This window comes from Kogia breviceps, chromosome 4, assembly GCF_026419965.1.
Source record: "Kogia breviceps isolate mKogBre1 chromosome 4, mKogBre1 haplotype 1, whole genome shotgun sequence".
NCBI lineage: Eukaryota > Metazoa > Chordata > Mammalia > Artiodactyla > Physeteridae > Kogia > Kogia breviceps.
In genome coordinates this window covers 143451543-143475194 of record NC_081313.1, presented here as the reverse complement: position 1 = coordinate 143475194, position 23652 = coordinate 143451543, and the positions used below count along the sequence as shown (strand labels likewise).

The 23652-nt window shown below is 53.6% G+C and overlaps 1 protein-coding gene across 3 annotated transcripts in view; it reads right to left on the bottom strand.

The window, feature by feature from the left end:
* The window catches only part of CAMK2A (calcium/calmodulin dependent protein kinase II alpha), a 65984-nt gene that overhangs the window by 3228 nt on the left and 39104 nt on the right, over positions 1–23652 (bottom strand). Inside the window, exons 12-18 of one of the 3 annotated variants that reach the window (XM_059062394.2) lie at positions 22105–22147; positions 19512–19552; positions 14830–14862; positions 13824–13872; positions 6891–6966; positions 4198–4292; positions 192–420 (exon numbers count right to left, since the gene is read on the bottom strand). In XM_059062394.2, coding sequence (XP_058918377.2) covers positions 192–420; positions 4198–4292; positions 6891–6966; positions 13824–13872; positions 14830–14862; positions 19512–19552; positions 22105–22147 — 566 coding nt within the window. Of the gene's footprint in view, positions 1–187; positions 421–4197; positions 4293–6890; positions 6967–13823; positions 13873–14829; positions 14863–19511; positions 19553–22104; positions 22148–23652 lie in introns of those variants that run through there. The other 2 variants (XM_067032079.1, XM_067032078.1) reach the window with 2 other exon arrangements.

Sequence of the window (23652 nt, the reverse complement as noted above, 5' to 3'; positions counted from 1 at the left end):
AAGGAGTTCAAGCTGCCTCCTGTGGGTCCCCCCAGCTCTTCCCCCTCAGCCCCTGGGACCTCCAGGCCTGATCTCCTCCCTGTGGTCTACCCAGCCGCCGGGTTCCGCAACGTGTACCATCTCCAGACCGGCACCACCCCGTTCCTTTAGATTATCCTGAATGACAGATGGCAGGAAGGAGGGGCTCTTACTGGGGCAGGACGGAGGGTGCCCCAGATCTGTGGAAGTGGACGATCTGCCATTTGCCATCCCGGCGGTGCCAGACGCGGGTCTCTTCCGACTGGGCCGTGCGGGGGATGCCGCCCGCATCCAGGTACTGCGTGATGCGGATGTAGGCGATGCAGGCCGCCTCGTCACCCATCAGGTGAATGTGGGGATTCAGGATGGTGGTGTGCACAGGCTTGCTGTTCCGGGACCACACTGCAGGCGGGGATGGGAAGGGGCAGAGGGGTCACACCTGGGGGCCTCCTGCCTCGCTTCCTTCACTTCCCCAATTCTCAGCAACCCTCTCGGCAGAGGCACCTCTGCCTGCCTCGCTTCCCGAAGAGTGGGGCTCTGTGACAGGGCTCAGCTCCCTGGGAGTCAAAGCAGAACTTGTAGATGACAAGCTTATATCCCAGCTGAGATACAGTGGACTTCAAGACCAGCTGAGTTCTTCAAATGCAGGGGAATGGAATTTTCGAATCATAGTATCTCAGACACGCAGGTGAATGGAGAATCAGGTGAGCTTACACCAGAGTCTCAACCCATATCCCTGTAGAGGCCAGGAGAGTACATAAACAAGGAGGTTGAACTGGGTATAAGATGCTAAATGACAATGGACCCTTTGTCTCTGGGTCAGGGGGACAATAGGGAGTGGTGGAGACTGTGGTGAATAGGGCACCATGTCCCTTCTATGGAGGTGCCCTGCACACAGCTTCCCTGGTGTTTGCTATGTAAGCGGGACCCGTGTTGCCACACCTGATTTTTCAAGAGAATCTAGAAATCTGCATTTGTATGTTGAATGCCTCATTTTTAATTACTGGCATCAAATTCAAATTTAAAACATCATACAGACCACATGAAACATGTGTAGTCCAGCTATGGCTTGTGGGTCCCTCATTTGCCACCTCTATTCTCAACATGTAGAATGATGGAAACTTGAAGAATATTAAAATTGTATAATCTTAGAATCTTGGAATTATAAGGATGGTGTTGGTGCTGATGGGGTGAAGTCATGGAACTTTTCAGAGTTAGAGGGCAATGCATAGCTCTTGTAATCATGATAGAGCTGACAAAAGTACCAGGAACCAGCTCTCTCTATGTGAAATATTACTATTATTATCATCATCATCATCACTATCATCATCATCATCATTTTGGTTCTAGGAACTCACAATGTTTTCAGCAAGATAGAAAACAAAGCACAGAAAGACAATGGCCTAGGGAGGGGCTGGACAGGGATCACCAGGATCTTGGGCTTCAGAGGAACCCTCATGCCTTTCCTTAGCGTAGCCCAAATGTATCCGAATCCATGGAGAGCTGCTTTAAAATATAGACTGCCCAGCCCCACCCTTAGAGATGCCAGTTCAGGAATCTATAATATTAAAAAGCTCCCTCTCCCTCCCCCATCCTCTGATTCTGATGCCCAGACAGGTTGGTGAGCCACTGATTTCCTGAAAAATGTAAAAAAAATTTTTTTTTCCAAGACTTCAGAAAGCATCCAATAGTATCCACCCCGAAATATTACAATCACACTATACCGAGGCTTTGGATAAATGACTCAAAATCATTGAGTCTTAGATATGTAGACTAAGAGACTTTTACAGTTCTGGGCTCTTGGACGGAGAGAGTGCAGAGCTTTTGCGTTATAGGCTTGGGGGTGACCTCAAGGTCACAGGTCAGAGGTCACCCCATGGCCCTCCCACAAAATGCAAGGAGGCCTCCATAAGCAGCCTTGACAGCATCTGGGGCTGGAAGCACTCAACACCATCTAGTTCAATGCATCCATTTAGCAGACCTGGAAACTGAGGTCCAGAGAAGCAATCGGACTTGTCCAAAGCTAGGCCAGTTTCTGAAAGAAATGCAGTAGAACCTAAAAGAAGTCACTCTCAAGGTGGGTCTAAATTAGGACAATCTAGAACACTCTCCAAAGGGACAAACAGAGCTTAGCATTGTTGAGGGCACTGGGCCTTACTGTTGTCTGCCAGGGCTAGGGTCCTCAGGGTCATTTGTAAAGCAATGGCCACCCTAATGTGGTATCTTTTGAACAGACTCTAGGCTTCCATTTTCTACCCTCACGGATAGAATGGGAGGAAGGGCCAGGTCCTCCAGCAGGAAAAAGCAGGCAGGAGGGTGGGACTTGCCCCGGGGCAGGCAGTTACTCTGGGTCTTGGTCTTGTGGGTCCTTTGATGTGACCAGGTGTCCAAGCCCAGAGTCCAGGGGGCTGGTGCTGTGATGGGGCTCGCTGCCAGGATGCAGATCAAGGGCTAGCACAGCCGTCTGTGTTTTTTTTCCCTTTTGCCATCCCTCAGTCTTCAGAGCCGGTTCAGCCTGGTCTCTGCTCTGCTCTGTGGGGATTGTGGAGTTCTCTGGAGAGCCAGTGTCCCCCACCCCCCAGGAGAGACAAGTATAGAGGTGGCCATGGTGATCAGCTAGGGAACTACAGGGTGATGGGGATGGTGGGGTCCAGCCACCTCTCCTCACATTCTATCTCCATTGCTAGCCTTAGAAAATCAGAGTTTGATTTGTCAAAGGAAAATGCAACTTCCTTCTTCATGGCTTTTTGGGGATGCTCTTAAACCCTCATACTCTACAAGATCCCACCAGACAGCATGCAGGCAGGAGAGGAGTGTCCATCTAGGGGACACTAATGCCTGGGAGAGGGGGGACCACGGGGAAGGAAGGAGGTGCTGGAGAGAATCAGGACCGGGTTCTGCCACCAACTTGCTGGGTTCCGCCACCAACTTGCTGGGTTCCTTTGGACAAGTCATTCCCTTCTCTGAACCTCTGTACGATGAAGAGTTGGACTAGATCCAACTTCAGTTGCTTATGTATCACCTTTATATTTACCATCTACCTGTACTTACTTTATGAAAATATTTCCTTAAATTGATTCACTTTATTAATTTATATGAATTTATTTTAAAAGAAAACTTTCTAGTACAATCATTAATGAATAACCAGTCTCATAGAATACAATTTTAATAATAAGTCCAGATAAAATGAAATCAAGTTATGTAATCCTAGCTCCATGTTCTTGCCTGCAAGGGATCTGAGCCTGAGACCACTCTCTTTTTCATAATGAGGTGAGTTAGAAAGCATTAGGTGTTTAAGACAGACTAGTGTTACTGACCCTTTCCTCTTGGCGGAGCCGGATGTACTGAAAGAGAATTTAGAAAGGGACAAACTTTCTCACTGTGTGAACCAATGCTGTTTCAGTTGGTGTGCACATGCTCCGGAAATCACCTAGCATAGCCTTGGTGGTACGTGCCTTCCCTCTGGGGGACCCTGGATGTGCCACTTCTCAGGGCCTCCCTCCAGGTCCTGAGCTACAGGAGTCTAACCTGCATGTGCTTTGGTTCGTCCCCGTCTGACCCCTGGCCAAGGTGAGACACAGACACAGGCAGAAAGCGCCCTAGGTCAGGCCCAGTCTCAGGCCCCTGACAGCCCCGGGTTGCAAAGCTGCCAGGGTCTCCCCTGCAAAGGAGAGGCCCGGGAAGGACAGACATGCGGACAGAGACCTAGACAAACAGACAGGGCACAGCAGTGTGAGCCTGGTCCTCTCCTTCCCCAGACTGCCCACCCACGGGGGCTCCTGCACAACAACCCATGCTCCAGCTTGCGACCAGCTGGGCAGCTGGGGTGGCTGCAGGCATTCAGGTGCCTGTAACTTGAGGGTGTGCCCTAGTGGGAAGTCTCCCTTATCTGTAGAAAGGGAAGAAATGTCCTCCCCAGGCCCTACCAGGGTCATGGGTAGGCGAGGGCTGGGAGGGCTTGTCACGCTTATCCCAAGTCCCCATCTGCAGCCACTGGCGTCAGACGGTCCAGGGTTAGGAGAGGGAGCCAAGATGGTACCAACCCCTGTCCACACAGGACCTTCCTCTTTGCTGCCTCTTGAGCTGCCCCGGGGACCCTGCCCGTCACCCTGCTGTGCCATCTGGCAGGACACGGAAAAGAGTAGACAACAGGCAGCCCAGAGGGAAGGGATTGCTCACGGTTTTCAAAATAGAATCGATGGAAGTCCAGGCCCTCGACCAGGTTCCCTAGGGCCTCGGGTTCGAAGGCTGTCATCCCGGGGTCACACATCTTCCTGGGGGGAGGAAGTCAGAGGAAAGATGGGCTAGGGTGGCCTCTCAGGCGCCCCTCTCTAAATTCCAGGGGCCTGGACCCCGGGAAGGCAAGCCTGTGAAATAAAAGTGACTGCACCCACCTCACAGGATCAGTGAGGTTGGCGGATGGGACAGGGCTGGTCCAGTTACAGTGTGGGGCATTGCTGACTGGCTAGTGCCACTGAGAACTGGGAAGCCTGGGTCCAGGTCGTGGCTCTGCCACTGACAGGTTATGAGACCCCCAGCAAGGGGCTTCACCTCTCTAAGCAAGAACACCAAGAATGTCGTGCATTGTACACTGCCCCAAGGCGCCGGCGGGGATCATTCAGCCCATACGCTCCTCTCTGAATTACATCCCCCGCCCAGGGCAGCAGATCCATCCAGAGAGGGCTTTTCCTAAATGGTCTTCCTTGGGCGGGGAGACATTTTCCTTCACTAAAGTGAAGCAACTTCTGTTCACCAAGCAGGTGTGTCCCTGGAGGGAGCGCTTTTTGCTACTGTAAACAAAGTTGCCCTATTGTTGGCAGCAGCCCTCCTGGTGAGCCACACTTTCCTCTTCTGTAAGATGAGGAAAACAGCATTCCAAGAAGTGATGCCTGGGAGGAAGGAGCACAGGGCACGGCCGAGGAGGCCCACTGCTCTGCATTTTCGGCTCAGGGCTCCCACTCAGGTCTGTTTTCTGGGAAACCCTGATAGCCAGACAGAGGAAGGAAAAAACTGTCTCCCCCACCCCTAGGTCTCTGGGATCTTCTGTAACACAACATGGACCCCTGTGAGGATGACAATGAAGCCAGGGATAGGAAGCACCCCAGGCCAAGCAAAGATCCTGACACGGGGAGGGACTGAAGGCAGTGGAGGAGGGCACTGGGCCAGCATCGTCTGAGTTGGATGCCATGGGGAGTGCAGGGCGCTCTGCCCTTGTTCTGCCCTGACTGCCCTGTCTCTGTGACTCCAGACAACTCGCTTCTGCACTCAGGACCTCAGCTTCTCCAGATGGATTAGCCAGGAGCTGCGGGGTTGTGCTCAGACCATAAGGGATGCTCGGGACCCTTCCAGATCCAGAATCCTCTAAGGCTGGGGGTCTGAGCCCTGACCGTCTGGAAGACCAAGTAGCCCCCGGCCAAGAGGAGCCCTTCTCCAGAGGGTCTCTGGGTGTCCCTGCCTCTGAAGGGACTCAGAGACCCTCTGCTCCAATTCCATTGCACGGGTAGAGAAACTGAGGCTCAGTGAGACAAAGGGGCTTATCCAGGGTGATGCAGGGCCAGACTCGGCACCATATGCCCCAGAGGTCATGGCAAGTGGTCAGAACCTAGATTGGGCTGCAGATGTCAGAAGAAGTGACATCACAGAGGTGGGAGGCTTGGGGTCCATAGGAGCCACCTCTCTTTCCCTTTCTCCCTGGCTGTATCCTTCCAGAGCCACTCTCGGGCTCTCTCATGGCTGACTTAATTCTTTCTAGGACTGGATGCAAAACCGGTTCAACAGCGCATTTCTATGCTTTTATGCAACCCTCAGGGGCACACGTGCACACACACCCGTGCACACCCCTTGTGCACGCAGTCACAGACGTGCACAAGTGTGGGCAAGTGCATCACACTCACATGTACAAGCGGCCTCTATCTCACACCTGCACCTTCCAAGATCCTTGTTCCTCCAGAGGTAATCAGTAGATAGCTGGGGCTTTGCCACCCGCTGCTGCTGAAACCCTCCCACAGTTAGGATGTGCCTGGGCTGCCAAGCCTTTGAGAGACAAACTTCAGCTCCTGGACATAGTGGTAACCAAGATCAGGCTGCCAGAGGAGCAAAGCCCAGCCCAGTTATTCCCATCTCACCTGAACCCAATAGGCAAAGGTCATTCTGCCCTTAGTTGGCAGCTTTTGTCCACCAAAAAGCATACGTGGGGTCTTCAGGCCCACAGCGGAAGGCCTGCTTCCGGGCCAGACCAGCAAGGCTGAGGGTGGCCACCAGGGGGCGGTCCAGCCCAGCCTTTGTACACAGCTGCCCCTCCAACAGCTGATCAGGTGTGTAGAGGATGTCTCATACCACCTGTTCCATATCATGCTATTTTTGTGCACTCTGCCTTATCCCCAGAGGATTTAAGATTCCTTCTGGAGGTTCTTTTGCTCACTCCTACTCACTGGAGGTACAAACCCTATGGGTTCCTGCCTGCTCCTGCCCATCTGAGGTCATAGGAGGTCCAGGGTGAGGCCCCAGGCCCATGTGGCAGGACTGAGGAGGGGCCTGCTTCCCTTCCCTCCTTCCCAGCTCATCTCCTGAGGAGGCCCATGTTGTGGTGGAGACCCACCCGCTCTGTCGTTGGGGAAGCAAAAGAGTTTTGTTGGAGTTCCTCCTGGGGAACAAGATAGGAGCAGAACTGAGCTATAGACAAGTATTGTGAACAGCAAACTTAATGAAAGTGTAAAGTCTGAAGGCAAACCAGAAATATGAGTTCAGCCTGATTCACAGCACATGCAGAGTGAGTAAATGAGGGTCAGAGACAAGGACCCCCAAAGGTAGCCAACAGCACCCCCTGATCAACAATCCAGGCGGGACATGCAGAATGGACCCAGCCGACTCACGTGTAGGACTCAAAATCTCCATTGCTTATGGCTTCAATCAGCTGTTCTGTCACTTTTATAATTTCTTGTTTCCGCACTGTAAGGCAGGAGGGAACACAGAGAAATAATAGCGATAGTGATTGGGGATGCAGCACCAACCACAGTTTCCTGAGCCCCTAACATGCACCAGACCCTGTCCTGGCACCTGAGGGCCTCAAAGAGATTGTCTCATTTATCCTCACACTGTCCCTGGGTATCATTACTCCCATTTCATGGAAGAAGAAACTGAGGCCCAGAAAGGTGAAAAAAAAGTGTGAAAGTTCCCTCAACTACAATGGGCAGAGCCAGTGTCTTAGTTGGCAGCCTCTGCCTCCAAACAGCATGCATGATTCTGGCTCTAGGCCTGATTTGAACCCAGGTCTTGATTCCAAACTATGCTTCTCCATTACCTTGTTTTGCCACTTGAATCCAAGCAAGGTCACCTGTGGAGGTTGTCACCAGCAACCACAAACCAGGGGCTCCCCCACGGTCCAAACTAGGGCCACTGAGGAAGGGCTTAGGGCTTACTCATCCCTTAGGTCTGAGTCAGTTTTTGTTCCATTTGGGTGCCCATAGGAATCAGGCACCGAGCCTTCCAGAACTTTCTAGGCAGAATGAATCCCAGTTGCTGACACCTGGCCTCCCCTGTCCACCACTGAAACACCACGAACAGTTGCTGTCTCCCTGGTAGAGGATTAGACATCAGTTTTCTTATTAGGTGTGTGATGTTCTGAGCCCCAGTTTTCCCATCTGTAAAATGGGGACACCATCACCTCTCATACGTTCAGTGCTGAACAAGTTGTGTAAAGTACCCAGGCTTCAGTACCAGACAGGCTTCTTCTAAGTCCCAGCCCAGGTCTTTACAAGCTGTGCACCCGTGGAGCACAAGGTTCTTTTCTGGTCCATCGTATGGAGATGACAATGCCCTCGTCCTGGAGTTGTTATGAGCATGGGATGAGATGATGTGCCTGAGGCACTTGGACCAGAGCCTGGCACATAGTAGGTACACACTGTAAGTGCTGCCTTCTGTATCCTCCCACACTCATTACTGCATCTGCCCCTCACAGCCTGGGGGGTAGGGGGAGGCAAGGCCAGTTTCCCCCCATCTGACACATGAGGAGACTGAGCCTCAGCAATGAAGGAATTTGAAGCCAAATGTTCTGGCTCCCAGCAGCGCTATCCTCCCAGAAGCCTCAGGCGGTTTCCCAGGGCCAGGCCTGCTTCCCTTCCTCCCCCAGGCTCAAGCCTAACCTCCAAGCCGGTCAGTGAGCTGGCCTGCTGGAGCAGCCTCAGGGGAGATGGGTGGACATGTTGCCCATTTCTCAGTCTGGGAGCATGGGAGGGAGACGGCTCCTGGAGGAGGCCTTGTCCCTGCCCCTTTCCTCACCAACTGCAGGGGCCGTCCCATCCCCCCCACACTGGGGAGCTCACCTCAGGCCCAGAGGACAAACAAAGAATCACAGGACATCCAGGCCGCAAGAACTCTTGGGGACCAGGGACCCAGCCTGCTTATCCAACATTGGGGAAACAGAAGCTTGGTAAGAGGTGTGACTTGCCCAAGGACATAGAACATTTTGGGTGCAGAGTTTGGCCCCCAGCCCAGGGCCTTTTCCACAGGGCCCAGGAGCTCCAACACGTTCCGTGATGTGTTGGGCCCACATGTTTGTCTCTTCTCCAGCTCAAATATGAGCTCCATGGAGGCTCGCTGATCCCTGGAGCCTGGAGCAGGCCTGGCCAGGCATTCATTATGGAGTGAGTGACTGCGCCAGTGCTCAAGCTGCAAATCTTTGAAGCCTCCCAGCACAATTTCATGTGGTTCTCACCTCCCGGTCAGAGACAAGCTCCAGTCACCGTGGAGGCGACAAGTGAAATAGTCTGCTTCAGTGGACCAACTGCCCCGAGCAGACTGTGCAGCTCCAAAGCCCATCTCCCTCTCCTCCCACCACCTGCCCCTCAGGGCAGGGCCCGGTGTCCAGCGCAGCTCTTGGCATGTGGTGGGTGCTCAGTAGACGTAACATCACTGAAGTTACTATCTCCAATGTCAGTCACCACAGTGAGCCACTAATTCTTTATCTCCTGGCTCTGCAAAGAATCACCAGGGCTGGGAACGCATCTGTCTTAGACCATGAGGTCAGCGGGGTGACTCTGGGGCCTTGCCTGGGGCTGAGACGGAGGCAGCTTGAATGAATGAACGAGCGGATGGACCAAATCAGGGTCTGGGGCTGCTGGTCTTGCCCTGTTCCCTGGAATTGCCCGAGTTGCCTTGTGGCCTCCGTCCCTAGGAGCCCAACAGCCCGGTCAACTGGTCAACTCTGCCAGCCCAACAGCCCGGTCAACTGGTCAACTCTGCCCTCCTTCATGGAAGCTGAGGATTGAGGATGGGGAGAAACCCCCCTCCACCAGGAGATACCTCGTTCCAGCTGCTCCCACATGAAATCAGGGTGATGATCCAGAGAGAATCCACATGCTCCTGGCTGGCCATGGGACCCATGCCACCTCCCTTACCTTCTCTGCACGGCTTTAAGAACCCTTCCCACTTGACATTCCACGAGCCCGTGCTTAATGCCCTGTCTCCTGTGGGCCGCTTCTCACCACCGTCTCAGAGAGGCTAGTCAAGTGGTCAAGGGCATGGATTCTGGAGCCAGACCCCCTGAGTTTGGATCTTGGCTCTGCTACTTGGTAACTGTGTGCCCTTGGGCAAGATACTTCCTCCTACCTCAGTTTCCCATATGTATAATGGAGCTACTAATAGTACTTACCTCATAGGGTGGTTCTGAGAATTGAGTTAAGAATATATCAATAAAAATAACTAACACACATATGGTCCTCACTCAGAACCAGCTACTGTTCCAAGCCCTTTATATCAACTCACTTATGTAAATAATGATGCATTATGTAAAGCACTGAGAGCAGTGCCTGGCACTCCATAAGCAAGCGCTGTGATTATCATCACTGGAAAGCTCTGAATTGGAAGTTCTCCCTGAGGACAGTCTCTAGCCTCTAGCCCGGGCAGGGACACTTCCTAGCAGCCTGATATATGATGGTTCAGTTTTGGTTGGAACTTTGGGGCTTGCAGCCTGCCGGGTAGGCCACCACACTGCTGGACAGCTTTTGCCATTTGCATCCACCTCCTTCTTTCAGTTTGTAATCTCTCCCTAAAAGCCCCTAGTTATAGTTCTGGTCTGCCTTCTGGGATCCTTCAGTGTGTACCTGCTTCTCCAGACTCTGTGCCTTCCCCCACCAGTCTTTTCTTCTCAGGGCTGAAGGCATGTGGTTTGCAGGATCTGGCTCAAGCTGGTCATCTATTTTCGAGGGTACTTAAGCTGTTTAGTTGCCTCTCTGAGTGTGAGCACACTATCCCTGATGTGGCTTGAATATTGCAGAATATCAGGTCTAGGGTAGCACTCTCTATCACCTCCCCAATTCTGGACACTATACCTCTATTAATGCAGCCTGAGACCGTGCCTAACTTGGCCTCCAGCCACTCAGGACACCAAGTTTGCCAACAATTGAAGCCTAGCAGGCAGGACTCTCCCTAGCTTCATTCTCTGGGACCAAAGATCTGGGGGTCTGGTGCTCCTTAAATCTGGAGAAATTCACTCTGGTTCTGAGCCCCTCCCATGCCCTTATCGCTATTGCTATAAGAAAGATTCATCCAGCAGCTGCTCAGTAGCACCCTCTGGCATTTCTCATCTGCCAGGTGTTCACCCAGACAACCAGGAGGGCTCCGCTATAGATGGGAAAGCTGAAGCTCCAGAGAGGTTAAGGCACTCTCTCAAGGTCACACAGTATGAGAAGGTTGAGATGGGATCAGCATTCCTGACTGATATTTCCCAGAATGTCTCTGCCCAGATTCTAAGGCAGCTCTTTGGGTTGGAGAGGAAATCGAATTTTCAAGGAGCTGACCAGGAGGAGATAGGGCGGTGGGGAGAAAGTCTGGCAGAACCCCGTGCAGCTCAGAGGGTGAGAGGCCTGTGTATTAAGCCTGAGGGGCTCTGAAATATTAATGTCCCTTTCTTTGCTGAGGGGAAAATGTTCCCTGGAGGATGACATTTCTAATTAACTTTAATGTTAGGTCAGAATCCACCCCACCAGCTGCTATTCTCACTTAGTAAGAAGACTTAACAAATTAACACCAGAAAATGGTTCTCTGGAAACTTTCTCTGAGGCCTGGAGAAGCTGGGGGAGGCACAGAGTTCCTCTCCCTTGCCAAACAGGGGGAGAAGCTCCTGGCTGAGCCAGCATCTCTTCCATCAGACATGGCCTTTTACATGTGTGGAAACTGAGGCAGGGAACGGGGTCCCAGTTTTACCATTAATAACATTGACATGCCCTTTCTCTTCTCTAGGCCTCAGCCTCCCCTCTTTATTTTATTTTATTTTAAAATTAAATTTTATTTTTTTGGGCCATGCTGCACAGCGTCTGGGATCTTAGTTCCCTGACCAGGGATCAAACCTGTGCCCCCTGCAGTGGAAGCACAGCGTCTTAACCAGCACAGAGTCTTCCTGGACTGCCATGGAAATTCCATCCTCCCCTCTTTATTTTTTAATTTTTTTTATTTTTTTGTGGTACGCGGGCCTGTCACCGCCGTGGCCTCTCCCATTGCGGAGCACAGGCTCCAGATGCGTAGGCCCAGCGGCCATGGCTCACGGGCCCAGCCGCTCCGCGGCATGCGGGATCCTCCCAGACCGGGGCACGAACCCGCGTCCCCTGCATCGGCAGGCGGATTCTCAACCACTGCGCCACCAGGGAAGCCCCATCCTCCCCTCTTTAAAAGGGGCATACGTGAACTAAAATTCAAGACTTAGCAAATGTTCCCATCCTGATATCTCTAAAGCAGAGGATAATGATTGTAAATGTCAGGCCTCGGGGATGTAACCCAGAGCCATTACCCCAGGTGCAAAATGTCTTCAATGGGTCACATTTTACATTAATAGCACACACAAATTTTACATTCTATTCCAAACATTTCTCTGTCTGTTGAACATATAAATATTTGTCTTAAAATAATCTTTGAGTAAAACTGATGCTCCAAGAAAACGTCATATGGCTTCCTGTCATTCAACCATAAGCTCCAGTTTGAAAGAAGAGAAATTAAGATTTATTAAACAGTGACCATATGCCAAACACTGTGTAGGCACTTTAGACACAGCCTCTCATTTCATCTGCACAGCAATCCTCTGAGCTTGATACTACTATCATCTCTTTACTGTTAAGGAAACTGAGGCTCAGAGAGGTTCAGTAAGTTGTCTAAGGTCACCCAGCAGATGGACTCCAATGAAGAATCACATAGTCAGTTTGCCTCCACAGACCCTGTCTGCTCTTAGACCAGGATTTCGAGGCCACAACAAGTCTCCTCAAAAATCCCAGCACCTTACAATGAGCCTCAGATATGGTGAATGTCTCAGAAACAACCTATCTTGGCCCACCACAAACCTATGGAATCAGATTCCACTGGAGCAGGGCCAGGAATATGGTTAAAAATCATACTTGAGGGACTTAGAATGCTGACCTGATCCCAAGGGAATTCTTCGAGATAATGCATTTTGAAAGTTGTCCCTTGTGCTTTCGTAGACACTTGATTTGCTCTAGCACCAGGCTATGGTGATGGAGTGACCATCTCCTGCCCCTGCTTTGCCCCAGATGGGAATGACCGGAGAGGGACACACATAGGGTGGGGCTGGTCTTCCAAACACCGTGGCAGAGTCAGGAGACAGTCAACGGCGTTTAGTGCGTCAAAACTGCCTTAAATAAGTCTGAACGGCAATTGTGCAAAAATATTTATTACATAATAAAATGTTCTTTTCCCCATCATTGTATATTCTTTTAGAAGCAGATCATCTAAACTCCTGAAAATATCTCAACTGGCACAGCTGTGATCTCTCCAGGTCAATGCTGTTTTTCTAGATTTCAGAGACTCCCCAGGCATCTCTGACACACTCCTGAGTGTGAGAACCCCCTCCCTTGCCGGTCTCCTTGTCCTGGGGGAAGAAGAAGGGCTGGGTACGGGCAGAACAGCAGGATGTCACTAACTCATCCAAGGATCTGGTGTCCCCTGGGTGGAAGTCAGTGCTCCATCCTCCCTCCTCCAAGCTCCAAGCATCTTTCCACATGCCAAGGTCTCCTCAGCTGAGCAAGGTCCTGGAGCCACACTGCCTGGATTCATATCCTAACTGTTCCCTTTACCAGCTCTGGGACCTTGGGCCAATTTACTCAACCCCTGAGTTTCTGAGCTGTCGAATGGGGTTAATCACAGTACCTACTTCTTAGCTTGTTGTAAAGCTCAGGTGAATATCAAGTACTTGAAACAGGTCTAGCACACAGCAAGTACCCCATAAAAGGCAGCCATTATTCCTATTACCATCCTGTTATTTCCTCTCTTACTATCAGATCACCGTTACCTGGGGTCTTGCTGCCCATTTCATCTGAGGGCTTGTGAAGACTATTAGCCACTGGCTACAGCAGCCCCTGCATTTTGGGTCGGTCTTAGGCAGTGTTTCCCATATTCCAGTTTGTTGAATTTCCTACTGATACATTTTTGTTTTCCCTTCCTTTTCTATAATTACCTCAAGTTTTTAAAATCAACTTGTTTTATTTTAAATCCAAAAACACTTCAAAAGGAAAATGTATACTACTATGATACATGTATGACTTGACTATGTTAAATTAATTTTTTCTAATACATGTTAAAAGTCAATACATTACTGTTACCATGAGAAAAGTCCATCCAGGCACCTCACATAGGGAAATGGCACCCCACTGTGTACCCAGTCTATAAGGAGCCAAAGCGAGGCTATTTGTAGAGAAACAGGACACAAAGTTGGCCTTGGGGTCCCTTCAGGACAGAGACTGTCAGCGAAGGGGACCTGCCAGGAGGCCCGGGGGCCCAGATGCTGATGGCAAGACCCCTCCTACCTTTGGTGTCTTCATCCTCAATGGTGGTGTTGGTGCTTTCTGAAGATTCCTGCCAAAGAGAACACGGGAGGTGGTGAGGCCCACTTATCAAGCGGGAAGAGGTACGGTCTGCCTGATGTTGCGGCCCCGTTGCCGTAAGCCTCATTGGCTCTGCCATCCAGATGCTGCACTGAAAACCCTGTCAGACTTCCAAGCCTAAGGAGGGGACAGGCCCAACTAAGCAGGTGGCTGGTGGCGGGGACAGGGGTGCGAATGAAGGGGTGGATGCGTGGAGAGCCCTGGCCTTTCTGGAAGGGGGTCCTGAGCCCTATCTGCTTGAGAGAGCAGAGAGGGGGTATGGAGGGCAGAGAGGCACATGGTGGCCACAGGATGGGGAAGAAGTACACACACTGGCAGGAGAGGAAGAGAGAGACGGTGGGAGGCCCAGTGTGACAGAGGCTGGGCTTTTCAGGGGGAGAAAAACCACACAACTGAGGGAGACAGCAATGAAATCAGAAGAAGAGGGACATGGGCCACCATGCCACCGCAGAAACCCCTAGACGGTGGCAGGGGCTGGTGGCTCCTCTGCCACCGGCAGGCCCTGGGTAGCCTCACAGAAGCTCAAGAAGGGCCTCTACGGCGCCCGCTACTTCGGCCAAACCAAGCCCCCCAGTGGCCACAAGTGGCACAAACCAAGTCCTGAGCTGAGTTCCAGAGCAGAGGGCAAGGCGAAGCGAGAAACCACGGGCTGGATGTGGGATGGGGTTCAAATCAACCTTCGCATCCGAGGGAGTTCTCAGGTCTACCATCAGGCTGCTGGCCTGGGTCATGGAGTTGGAGGTGTCAACAGAAACACGCCAACAACACGCACACACAACACACATATTGTCACACGAGGCACACGTACCAAGCACACCCTGAGCACCCTCTCCCCGCCCGGGTTCCCAGTGTAGCCTGCAGGAGCGAGGCAGGAGCGAGGGTTCGAGGCCCAGGATTTACCGGCGTTTGGGAGACGGCAGACACTCACCATTAACTGAACGCTGGAACTGGACTTTCTTTTCTGGAAAAACAAGGAGAAGAGATGGGACAGGAAAAGACACAGCGTGAAAACGGCAGGGAGCAGAGGAACAAACAACAGGGGAGGGGTGGAAGGAGGATGGGCCTCGGGGCCATCCTCTGTGGTCCCTTGCCGACAACGACATCGGGACAAGGAGTCAGGGCCACCAGCAGCAGCTGACCTGGCAGGGCCAGGCCTCTCTCAGCCTAGAGTTCTGGGGCCTCGTGCACAGCTGCCTGGGTCTCAACAATCCAACCACCAAGCTGGGGGCTAAGCCTCTCTTGGATCAGGGCTCCCCCTATGCTAAGTTCAGATGGAGGAAACAAATCCTGGGTCTCAGATACCAGATGCCTAAGGCCTCCAGAATCCAAAGCTCCTGAAGGACCAAAAGGTGCTCGGGTCTGCAGATGAGGCCCAATGTCTCCTCCTAGACTCCTCCTGTGTCTCTGCTGAAAAGACCCTGCTCCTAGTTTGGTTGAGTGTCATAGCCACTCAGGAAACTTGTCCAAAATATACACAACCAGGCCCCCTCTAAGGAGTTTGATAACTAGGTCTGGGCTGGGGCCTGGGCATCTTTATTTTAAACAATATCCCCAGGTGATTCCAAAGCAGAGACAGGTGTGGGAACCACTCCTCTAAGTGGCCTCAGAAGTCCTACTTGTGCCTACAGCTTCCCAGTGACCGGCCTATTCGGCTCCTTTATGCTGATAGAGAAACTGAGGCAAAGACAGACACACAGCTGAGCCCAGAATTCGAGTCTTTGGGCCCTGCCATTCAGCCTATTCTAGCTCTGGGGGGATTTGTCATTTCCCCTGTATAATCAACTGTGGAACCAACGGAAGGAGAGAGGAACATGTAGACTGTCTTCTCCTTCTTTCAGTTCTAAGCCTGGAGCCTTAAAGGCTCACACTCATAGAAGGTCACAGGCCAAGACTGACACTTGCATTGAGCAGACAAGAACCTGGGGGCCAGAGACGAGCAGCGATCCACCCAAGGTCGCTCAGCTAGCTACTAGTAAAGAAGAGGCTGGAACCCCCAGTGCAGGCCCTCTCCTCTGTCCAGGTCTCCAGGTACCCACAGCCTGATGGCTCTTCAAAGGCTTATCCTGGAAGCACTTACATCTGAGAGGCCAGGAGGCTGCTCCCCTTTGCCGCTCTGTGTGGGGAGCAGAGGGGAGACTGGAGATGCCCTCCGGGTAGGCCTTTGCCAGTGGGAGGCATTGGATATTCTCCAAGGGTCCTCAGGTCTAAGTCTGGACTTTCTGACTCCAAGATCCAGGAGCCTCTGAGTGCCAGAAGCCTTAGATCCTGTCCTCTCCATCCAGGGCCTCTGCATGGAGGTGGCTCACTGGGCATTTCCAGTGTAAATGCTCACAGCCCCTGCCTCTGCCCCAGCTGGCCCGGGCAGTGTGACTCCTGCAAGGCAGCAGCCTGCAGCCAGCCCCTCCTTCCTTGCCCTCTCCTCCTAGTGTTGGCCTCACTCCTGGCTGGAGCCGGGCCAGGCACAGTGTGTGTTGGAGGGGACAGGCCCACACAGCTCCGCTGTCAGCAGAAACCTGAAGAGCAGCATGAGGGCTGGGAGGTTCCAGGTGGGACACGAGGAGGGAACACAAAGCAGAGACTGCATCAAATTCGGACGTACAATGACAGGATGGGACATGGGGGAGAGGGGTCATGACGCACGGATGGGACACCAACAGGGGGCAGTGAGTGGGGTTGAGGGGTGGGAGCGGTCAGCCCCTCTTCATGAAAGTAGAGGCCTAGGAGTGGCTGGGACCGAGGGCATCGCTTCTTGGTAATAGAAAGACTCGATTTTCCTGAATCACAAAATGATGATGATACTAATAATAACCCTACACCGACCAGCATGTTAGTTTCATTTAAAAAGTGAACTGTCACCAAAAGTAGAGTCACATCTCTTAGAACCACGTGAAGAACATAGTTCTAAGGTTGGCAGGGATGGTAGAAACAGAGGATGGTCAGAGTTAGCCTTGAAAAGCCCTTAAAAGCCCATAAAGTACAGTACTGTGTCATATCTTGAACTCCAACCCGCCAGTTTTTCCTCCAGCGTTGGAACCGATCACTGCTTCTTCAGTTAAGCCCCAGGTGGAATCAGTGGTTTGTCTCTAGGGACCAAGATGTAGTTCCTGCTTTGGCCGAGCACATGTTGGCTACAGGAGCATCACGATGCAACTCCACCAGGCCCACCCTGGTGGGAGCCTCTCACCAGCCTCCCTGAAAACAGCTCTTCTCCTCTTGCACAGATGACGGAACTGATGGCCCACGTCCCCGAGGGAGGGAACAGTGCGGCCCAGGCTCAAACCCCTGGCTTCTTGACTTGAGGTCCAGTTTCAGTCATAGTAAAAACATGAATGGACCTCCCTCCTCTTGCAGGCCGGGCTCCCCAAATCCTGGGCAAATCCCCCTGGGTTACTCCCGTCTTCCGGCTGGATGTCCCCTCTCCTCCATCCCAAGGAAGGGGAGGAGGTTAAGCTGCAGAGAAAGGGTCGGGCCAGGAGTAGCCTTTGAGTGTCTCTTCCTCCACACCCAGGCCACCCTGAGAAGTCACTCAGGGACTGTCCTGCCCTACAGGAAGCAGCAGCACTTTCTTCAACTGTGCCCACTGGAAGGCCCTGCAGTGACCAGCCAGAGCCCCGCCACGCTACGAGATGCCCTTGTCCTCAGACAGCCTCCGCCTCCTGGCCTTGCCCAGAGAGGAGCCAGACAAGAGCTTCGTCCCACGACCCAGCCTGAGGGAGGCCCTGACCAGGGCTTTGCCAGGGCTACACCCGAGCACCAAGCAGACGGCGGCAGCCCACTAGCGCCTGTGGCCTCTGCCCCATATCCCCCCAATATGATTTTCCCCAGGGGGCCCAGTACCCCCAGTGTCTACACACTAGGGCCAGATTGAGCCCCAGCTGCTCCAAGCCTGCCCCCCTCCCCCGCAAGTTGCACATCCCTCCATCACCCTTTCAAATTGGGAGGGGAGCAGGGTGACTCATGGGTAACCCAAAACAGCAGGTAAGCCAAAACTCAATTCTGGATTCTATTACAGCATTTGGAATGGATGTGTGTTAACTGTATAAATCGGGCTGGCTTTAGATCTGTGTTTCCCAAGTATTTTCTTGAGCAAACTTCAAGAGAAATCTTACCCGAAAGTCCAACACATAAAGCAGAAAAGATAATACTACTGACTAGCATCTCATGAGCATGTATCTCACGCCAGCACCGTGCTAAGTCCTCAATACACAGTATCTTAGTTCATCCTCACAAACAGCCCTGGGAGGTGGGAAACCCTGATCACCCATTGCTTGAATGAGGAAACACAGGCTCAGGAGATTCAAATAATGGGCTATAAGCTCACCCAGGCTCTCTCAGCCACTGCGATGGCTGGTCCACAGAGCTGTTCTGGCTGAAGTGGGTGTGAGAAGCCCCCAAATCCTCTCTGCTTGGCTTCCCACTTCCAATCCCTCCCCATCTGCTGCCAGAGGTACCTCCCCCAGAACCTTTGGGCTCCGAAGAGTTCCATTTGAAACCCACTGGCTCTGACTGATAACCAAATAATTACATATTCTTCAAGCACCCAAGATGAGAAGGCAAAATGATTTTTTCTTGTTTGTTTTTAAAGTTGAAATCTTGGAAATCATGGCATTCAAAGCCCTCCCCGCTCCCACTGCACCTATGGGGAAACTCAAGCCCCCAGAGGGCCAAGAACAGAGAGGAGGGCCATATCCTGGCCTCAGGCAGACAGCCCAGATCCCCTCCCATGCAACCCCCGGCAGACCAAAGCCAGGGGTCTGAGACCCTAAATGCCACTACAAACCAAGCCATAAAGCCACCAGCCCACCTGGGTGGCTGCGTTTGGAAAGCATCCCACACCTTCCAGTGTCCTGGGCACAGCCCAGCCCTGGGGCCCTGGCCAGGCAGGGCTCTGAGCCCAGAAAAAGGCAGGGTCTCAAGAGAGGAGAATCCACAAGGCGAGCCAGTGGCAGGGGAGGAGGGAGCTGCAGAGAGTAGGGGACAAGGCCCCAGAGAGCAGAGGGAGAAGAGAGAGGAGGGAGGGAGGGGTCAGTGGGGTGCGGAGGAAAGCAGCTCGGGCATCAGGGGTGGGGACAGGGCAGGCCTGGGTCGGGGATAGGAGGGGATTCTTAGCACTGAACCGGCAGGCCTTGATGGGGATGGGTAGCTCTGGGTGTCAAAGCCAACAGGATTGGCTGTCCATCCCCTGCAGGCTTTGTAGGCTGGATTGGGGCATGCACTGGGTCAGGGGCCCATTCCAGCCAGCCTACACTCGGGAAGGAGGAGGTCACCCCTCATGACATCTCTGTCCCTTCTTTGCACCCACTCACTCACCAGTCCTCCAGAACCGCAGAAATCTCCTTTGACTGGCCCTCATGCCCACCCCAACCCCAGGCCACCTGCCTCTCCCACCCTCTTTCAACCCTCCCCTCCCCCACCTGCCCCCCACCAATCCTGGTGGGAGGGTGGGCACCGTAGCCCAGGTTTGGGTCTGGGGATGCCAGGCTGCACTGGTGAGCACATCTGCCCAGAACACCATCAGCAAGGCCTGGCTCTTGTCCCAGCCCTGCAAGCCGGGCCCTGTGGGCGGAAACGCTGTCAGAGGCAGACCCTGCCGGGCTGGCCGGGACTTACCTTCACACCATCGTTCTTCTTGTTTCCTCCACTCTTCCCGCCTGCAGAGGAGAAAAAGTAGAGGGTTACCAACACCAGGCAGGGCACCAGGGCCCACAGGGCGAGGAAGAGCAACATCCACGGGCAGCGGAGGGCACAGAGCCGGAGCAGCAACGTGGGGAGACCTCCTCCCCTTGCTCCTCTTCCTTCCTGGGCGGCCCTGGGTCTGCCGGTGGCCCACTGGGTGGGAGTGGGCCTGGGTTCTCAGCAATCTCAAGTGTGACCCTCTGGCTCCATGGGTTGAGGGAGGTGCCCAATGTGTCCCAGGACCGTGGGATTGCTGTTTCAGTCTGGGGATTCCCTCCAGATCCTGGTCACCACCCGTGCTAGTGGTGGCCAACCCGGAGGCCCGGCTGCCCAGCCCGGGGCTGGATGCTCCCTCCCCGCCCCGGCCCGCTCTAATTTTAGCCCCATGCTGCTGCGGAGGTCATGTGTCAGCCCTGCCTACTCACTCTGGACAGCTGAGAAGCTGCATTTTGCTGGTGATAAGAAGCAGATGCCCCCACTCTGAGGCCCACCCTTGCCAGAGCACCCATCCCCTGCAGAGGCCTCCCTACCCTCAAACTCCAGAGCCCCGCACTGGGGCTGTCTGTGTCCCTGGTGGCTGGGGAAAGCAGAGCAACAGCTCTCAGGGAGGCCCCACCTGTCATTTCCCATTCCCTTCCTTCTCACCTCCTGGTCAGAGCCCTTGGAGGGGGCATCAGTCAGGAAATGGCATCAATGCCCAGCCCTGTGCAGCCTGACATCTGGCTGCTTCAAACCTCAAGCAAATGGCCTTAAGTTAAACCAGACAGTATCTATAAAGTGCTTAGCACAACGCTTGACGTGTATGCAGTAGATGCTCAGTAAATGGTAGCCACTGTAAGTCCTTTTCCTGGTGGCCTGGAGAGAGCGAGCTGGGGAGGAGGGGAGGTACTGGACATTGATGCCCCAGAGGCTTGGAGGGTTGGGGCTCATGGCTGGTCCAGCTCCTCAGTCATCCTCACATTTCCACCTATGACCCCTCTCGGGCTCTCATGCAACTTTTCCCTCTTGCAAAATTTCCCTCTTGCAAAGCAAGGCAGTGGTGGGGCCAGGGGAGTACCTCTGGATCCCAAAGCCGAGAGGAATGGCCAGCCATCATCATGGGCTTTGTGAGCTAGACCAGGATGCACAGCAGCAGGGAGAGGACTTGCCCCTCAGGCCCCCAAGGAGGCCCCTCTCAGCTCCAGCCCACTATTACAGGACTGTGGGTCCCGTGAAGCCACATATTCTGATTTTCAAGAGAAGTCAGAAATCTGGGATTTTCTATGAAATCTCCTGGTTTTTAAGTGCTGGAAACTCTTGCCAGAAAAAAATTTTTAAACACCACTGGTGCCCCCAAGCACATCGAGAGAGAGAGAGAGAGAGAGAGAGAGAGAGAGAGAGAGAGAGAGAGAGAGAGAGAGAGAGAGAGACTAACGCATGGGCTCCGTTTTGTGAGCTCTGGACTAGAGTGCCCTAGGGACACTTCAGTTGTTAAAAAAAGACTCTGACTGCCTGGGTGGCTCATCTTTCAGTTTAAGGAACTGCAGGATCCTAGTCTGGGGAGGGAGTGGGAAGGCAGTCCAGTGTGGTAGGGAAAAAGCCAGAATCTGAAGTTGCAGGGTCTTCCCAGCCCTGGGTCTCATTCTCCCAGCTGGTTAAATGTACAGGTGGACCCTCTCAGCGAAGCCAGGGCTGTAGCTTCCCAGAGCCGACCCCTTGCGGTGGAGCCAGCCATGCGCTGCAGCAGCTCTAGCTGCCCCAACCAGAGGGCCCCCCCGGGCGAGCCTTGCTGTATCTGCTCAACTGCCCCATCCGCCGCCCTGGGCTCCCCAGAGAGAAGCCTCTGGCAGACGCTGGCCACGGCACTCTCTAACACGCCAAGGGGAGCTTCTTGCTAAGCCCTGATGCTAATCCCCTCTCCTTCTCTCTCCGGGGCCACATGCCACAGGTCACTGGGCACTTCCCACCTGAACCAGCCCAGGCCAAGGCCAAAGGCTCCTACCCTGGACTCCTTGGTGACCCAGCCTGGTAAGGCACTTGCTCTGGGGCTGGTCACACCTGCACTGAAAGCCTCCCTCTAACAGTGTGACCTGGGGCAAGTCAGAGTTTACCTCCCTGATCCTCTGTTTCCTCACTCAGAGAACAGGGATGGCAATCACCTTGTCACAAAGCACGGGCACTGCTTCATAACTGTGGCGAACAGGAATAGTGCTACTCCCTGGGCCTGGGTCAGTCCCTCCTGGACCTGTACCCTGACATCTGTGAGGCCCTCCCCTCTGGCCGGCCCAGCCTGAGAACCCCAGCACTGCTGTGAGGTGGGGGAGCCAGACTTAACCTCTAACCCTTCCTGGTGGGCCCTTGGCTTGATGACCTTTGACCTTCATCTACTTCTGCAGGTTTGCATCAGGTGAGCTAAGTCCCCAGTCATGGGGTCCCCTACAGCCCCCCTCTCCCCAGGCCCTCTGGCCTGAGGGCACCAGATACCCCATATGGCAATGCCCCTACCTCCTGCAGGATGTATTTGGAAATCTGAGGTCCTACCACCTACCAGAGAAGTTCCTGGTGGCCAGCATAGTGGTGAGGATGGCTCCCTGCAACAGATAAGAGGAGGGGGTTTGGGGGGGAGGAGGCCAGAGGTGAGGGGGGAGAGGAGAGACAGAGAAATGGGAGGGGAGTGGGGAAGGAGAGGCAGGTGCTCCATTCAGACACAAATCCAAAGCTTTCTGCCCCTTGCCCTCCATTCCTCCATTTCTCTCACCCCACAGCCCCGAGACCATCCATCCCCAACTCCCTGGAGAAGGGTGAGGCAGGGGTGAGCTAGGCCTTAGATGGCACTGCTCTGGGTACACGGCCATCCTAGGAGCAGATATTAATAGATTCCACCGGCCTGGCCAGAGCTGGTGGCTGTGCTCCGGGACACCTGTCAGTGGGGCTCCTAAAGGCCAAGGAAGTTTCCTGACTGGGCAAGGACAGTAGACTCTGCACCCCTTGGTCCCACCCCTGTCTCCACCCTCTGCCTAGGGCACTCAGCTCCTCACTCCAGTACTAGTTCGCCCTTGTGGCTCCTGGGTTCGGAACCCTGGGTTAATGAGGAAAAAAACCTCCTCTGTCAATGAAGGGGCTGGGGACCAACGGCCCTCCTGGTTCTAATTGCTGTCTGATTTGAACACTCTCCATGATTTTAAGACTCCCTGACTGACATTTTGAGACTTCTTCTGTGACAGCTCCCACTGCGGGGCTGGGGGTGAGACACAATTCCCCTGGCATCATGCTGGCCAGCACCCCGTTGGCCCATGTGCCTGTCCTGAGCCACCATGCCAGGCCTGGGAGCAGTTGGTGAGGAGGTTCCGAAGGAGCCGGGGCCTCAGCATCTGTCACTGAGCATGTGGATGGCTTTTCTGTTCCGACCAGCTGGGGACCCCTTGGTTGCTCTTCCTACCTGCTCATGGGGTCCCTGGCAAAAGGTCTAGGCCAGGAGATGTCACGGCCCTGAGAACACACAGACCTGCTGAGAGGCTGGCAGCCTAGGGCCCACCTGGGTCACACTGTAGCTTCCTTGGAGCCACAACACCTGTCTAGTCCCTCGGCCATTCCTCTGCAGTGCTTGGCAGCAGGGGTCTCTCACCCCATCGTGGTCTCCTGCCCAGTCACATGTCACCCCCGGAAACCTCTCCCAGACACGTTGAAACACTTGCAGTCCCACTAAGGGGTCATGCTCACGCCTCCAGACGTCTGCACAGGCTTTTCTCTGTGTCTGGAACATCTGCCAAATCTGTCTCTATACTGTTGATACCTGCTTATCCTTCAGGATCTCAGCTCAAATGACACTTGCCCAGGAAGCCTTCTGGGATCCTTCCCTGGTCCATCCAGACCTGCTCCATGGCCCTGCTATGCACTCCCACAGCCTCAGGGCATGTGGTCACAGCACTCACCACTGCCCATAACGTCTCCATCACTTGTCTGTCCTCACCGCTGCTCACTGCCCAGCCCAGGCAGCCGGCGTTCAATGACACTTGTTGACTCAACAAAGGAAAGAACTAGTGAGCGGGTGTCTTGGCCACTGTGGAGACCCAGGCCAAGCTACCCCCACAGGCGG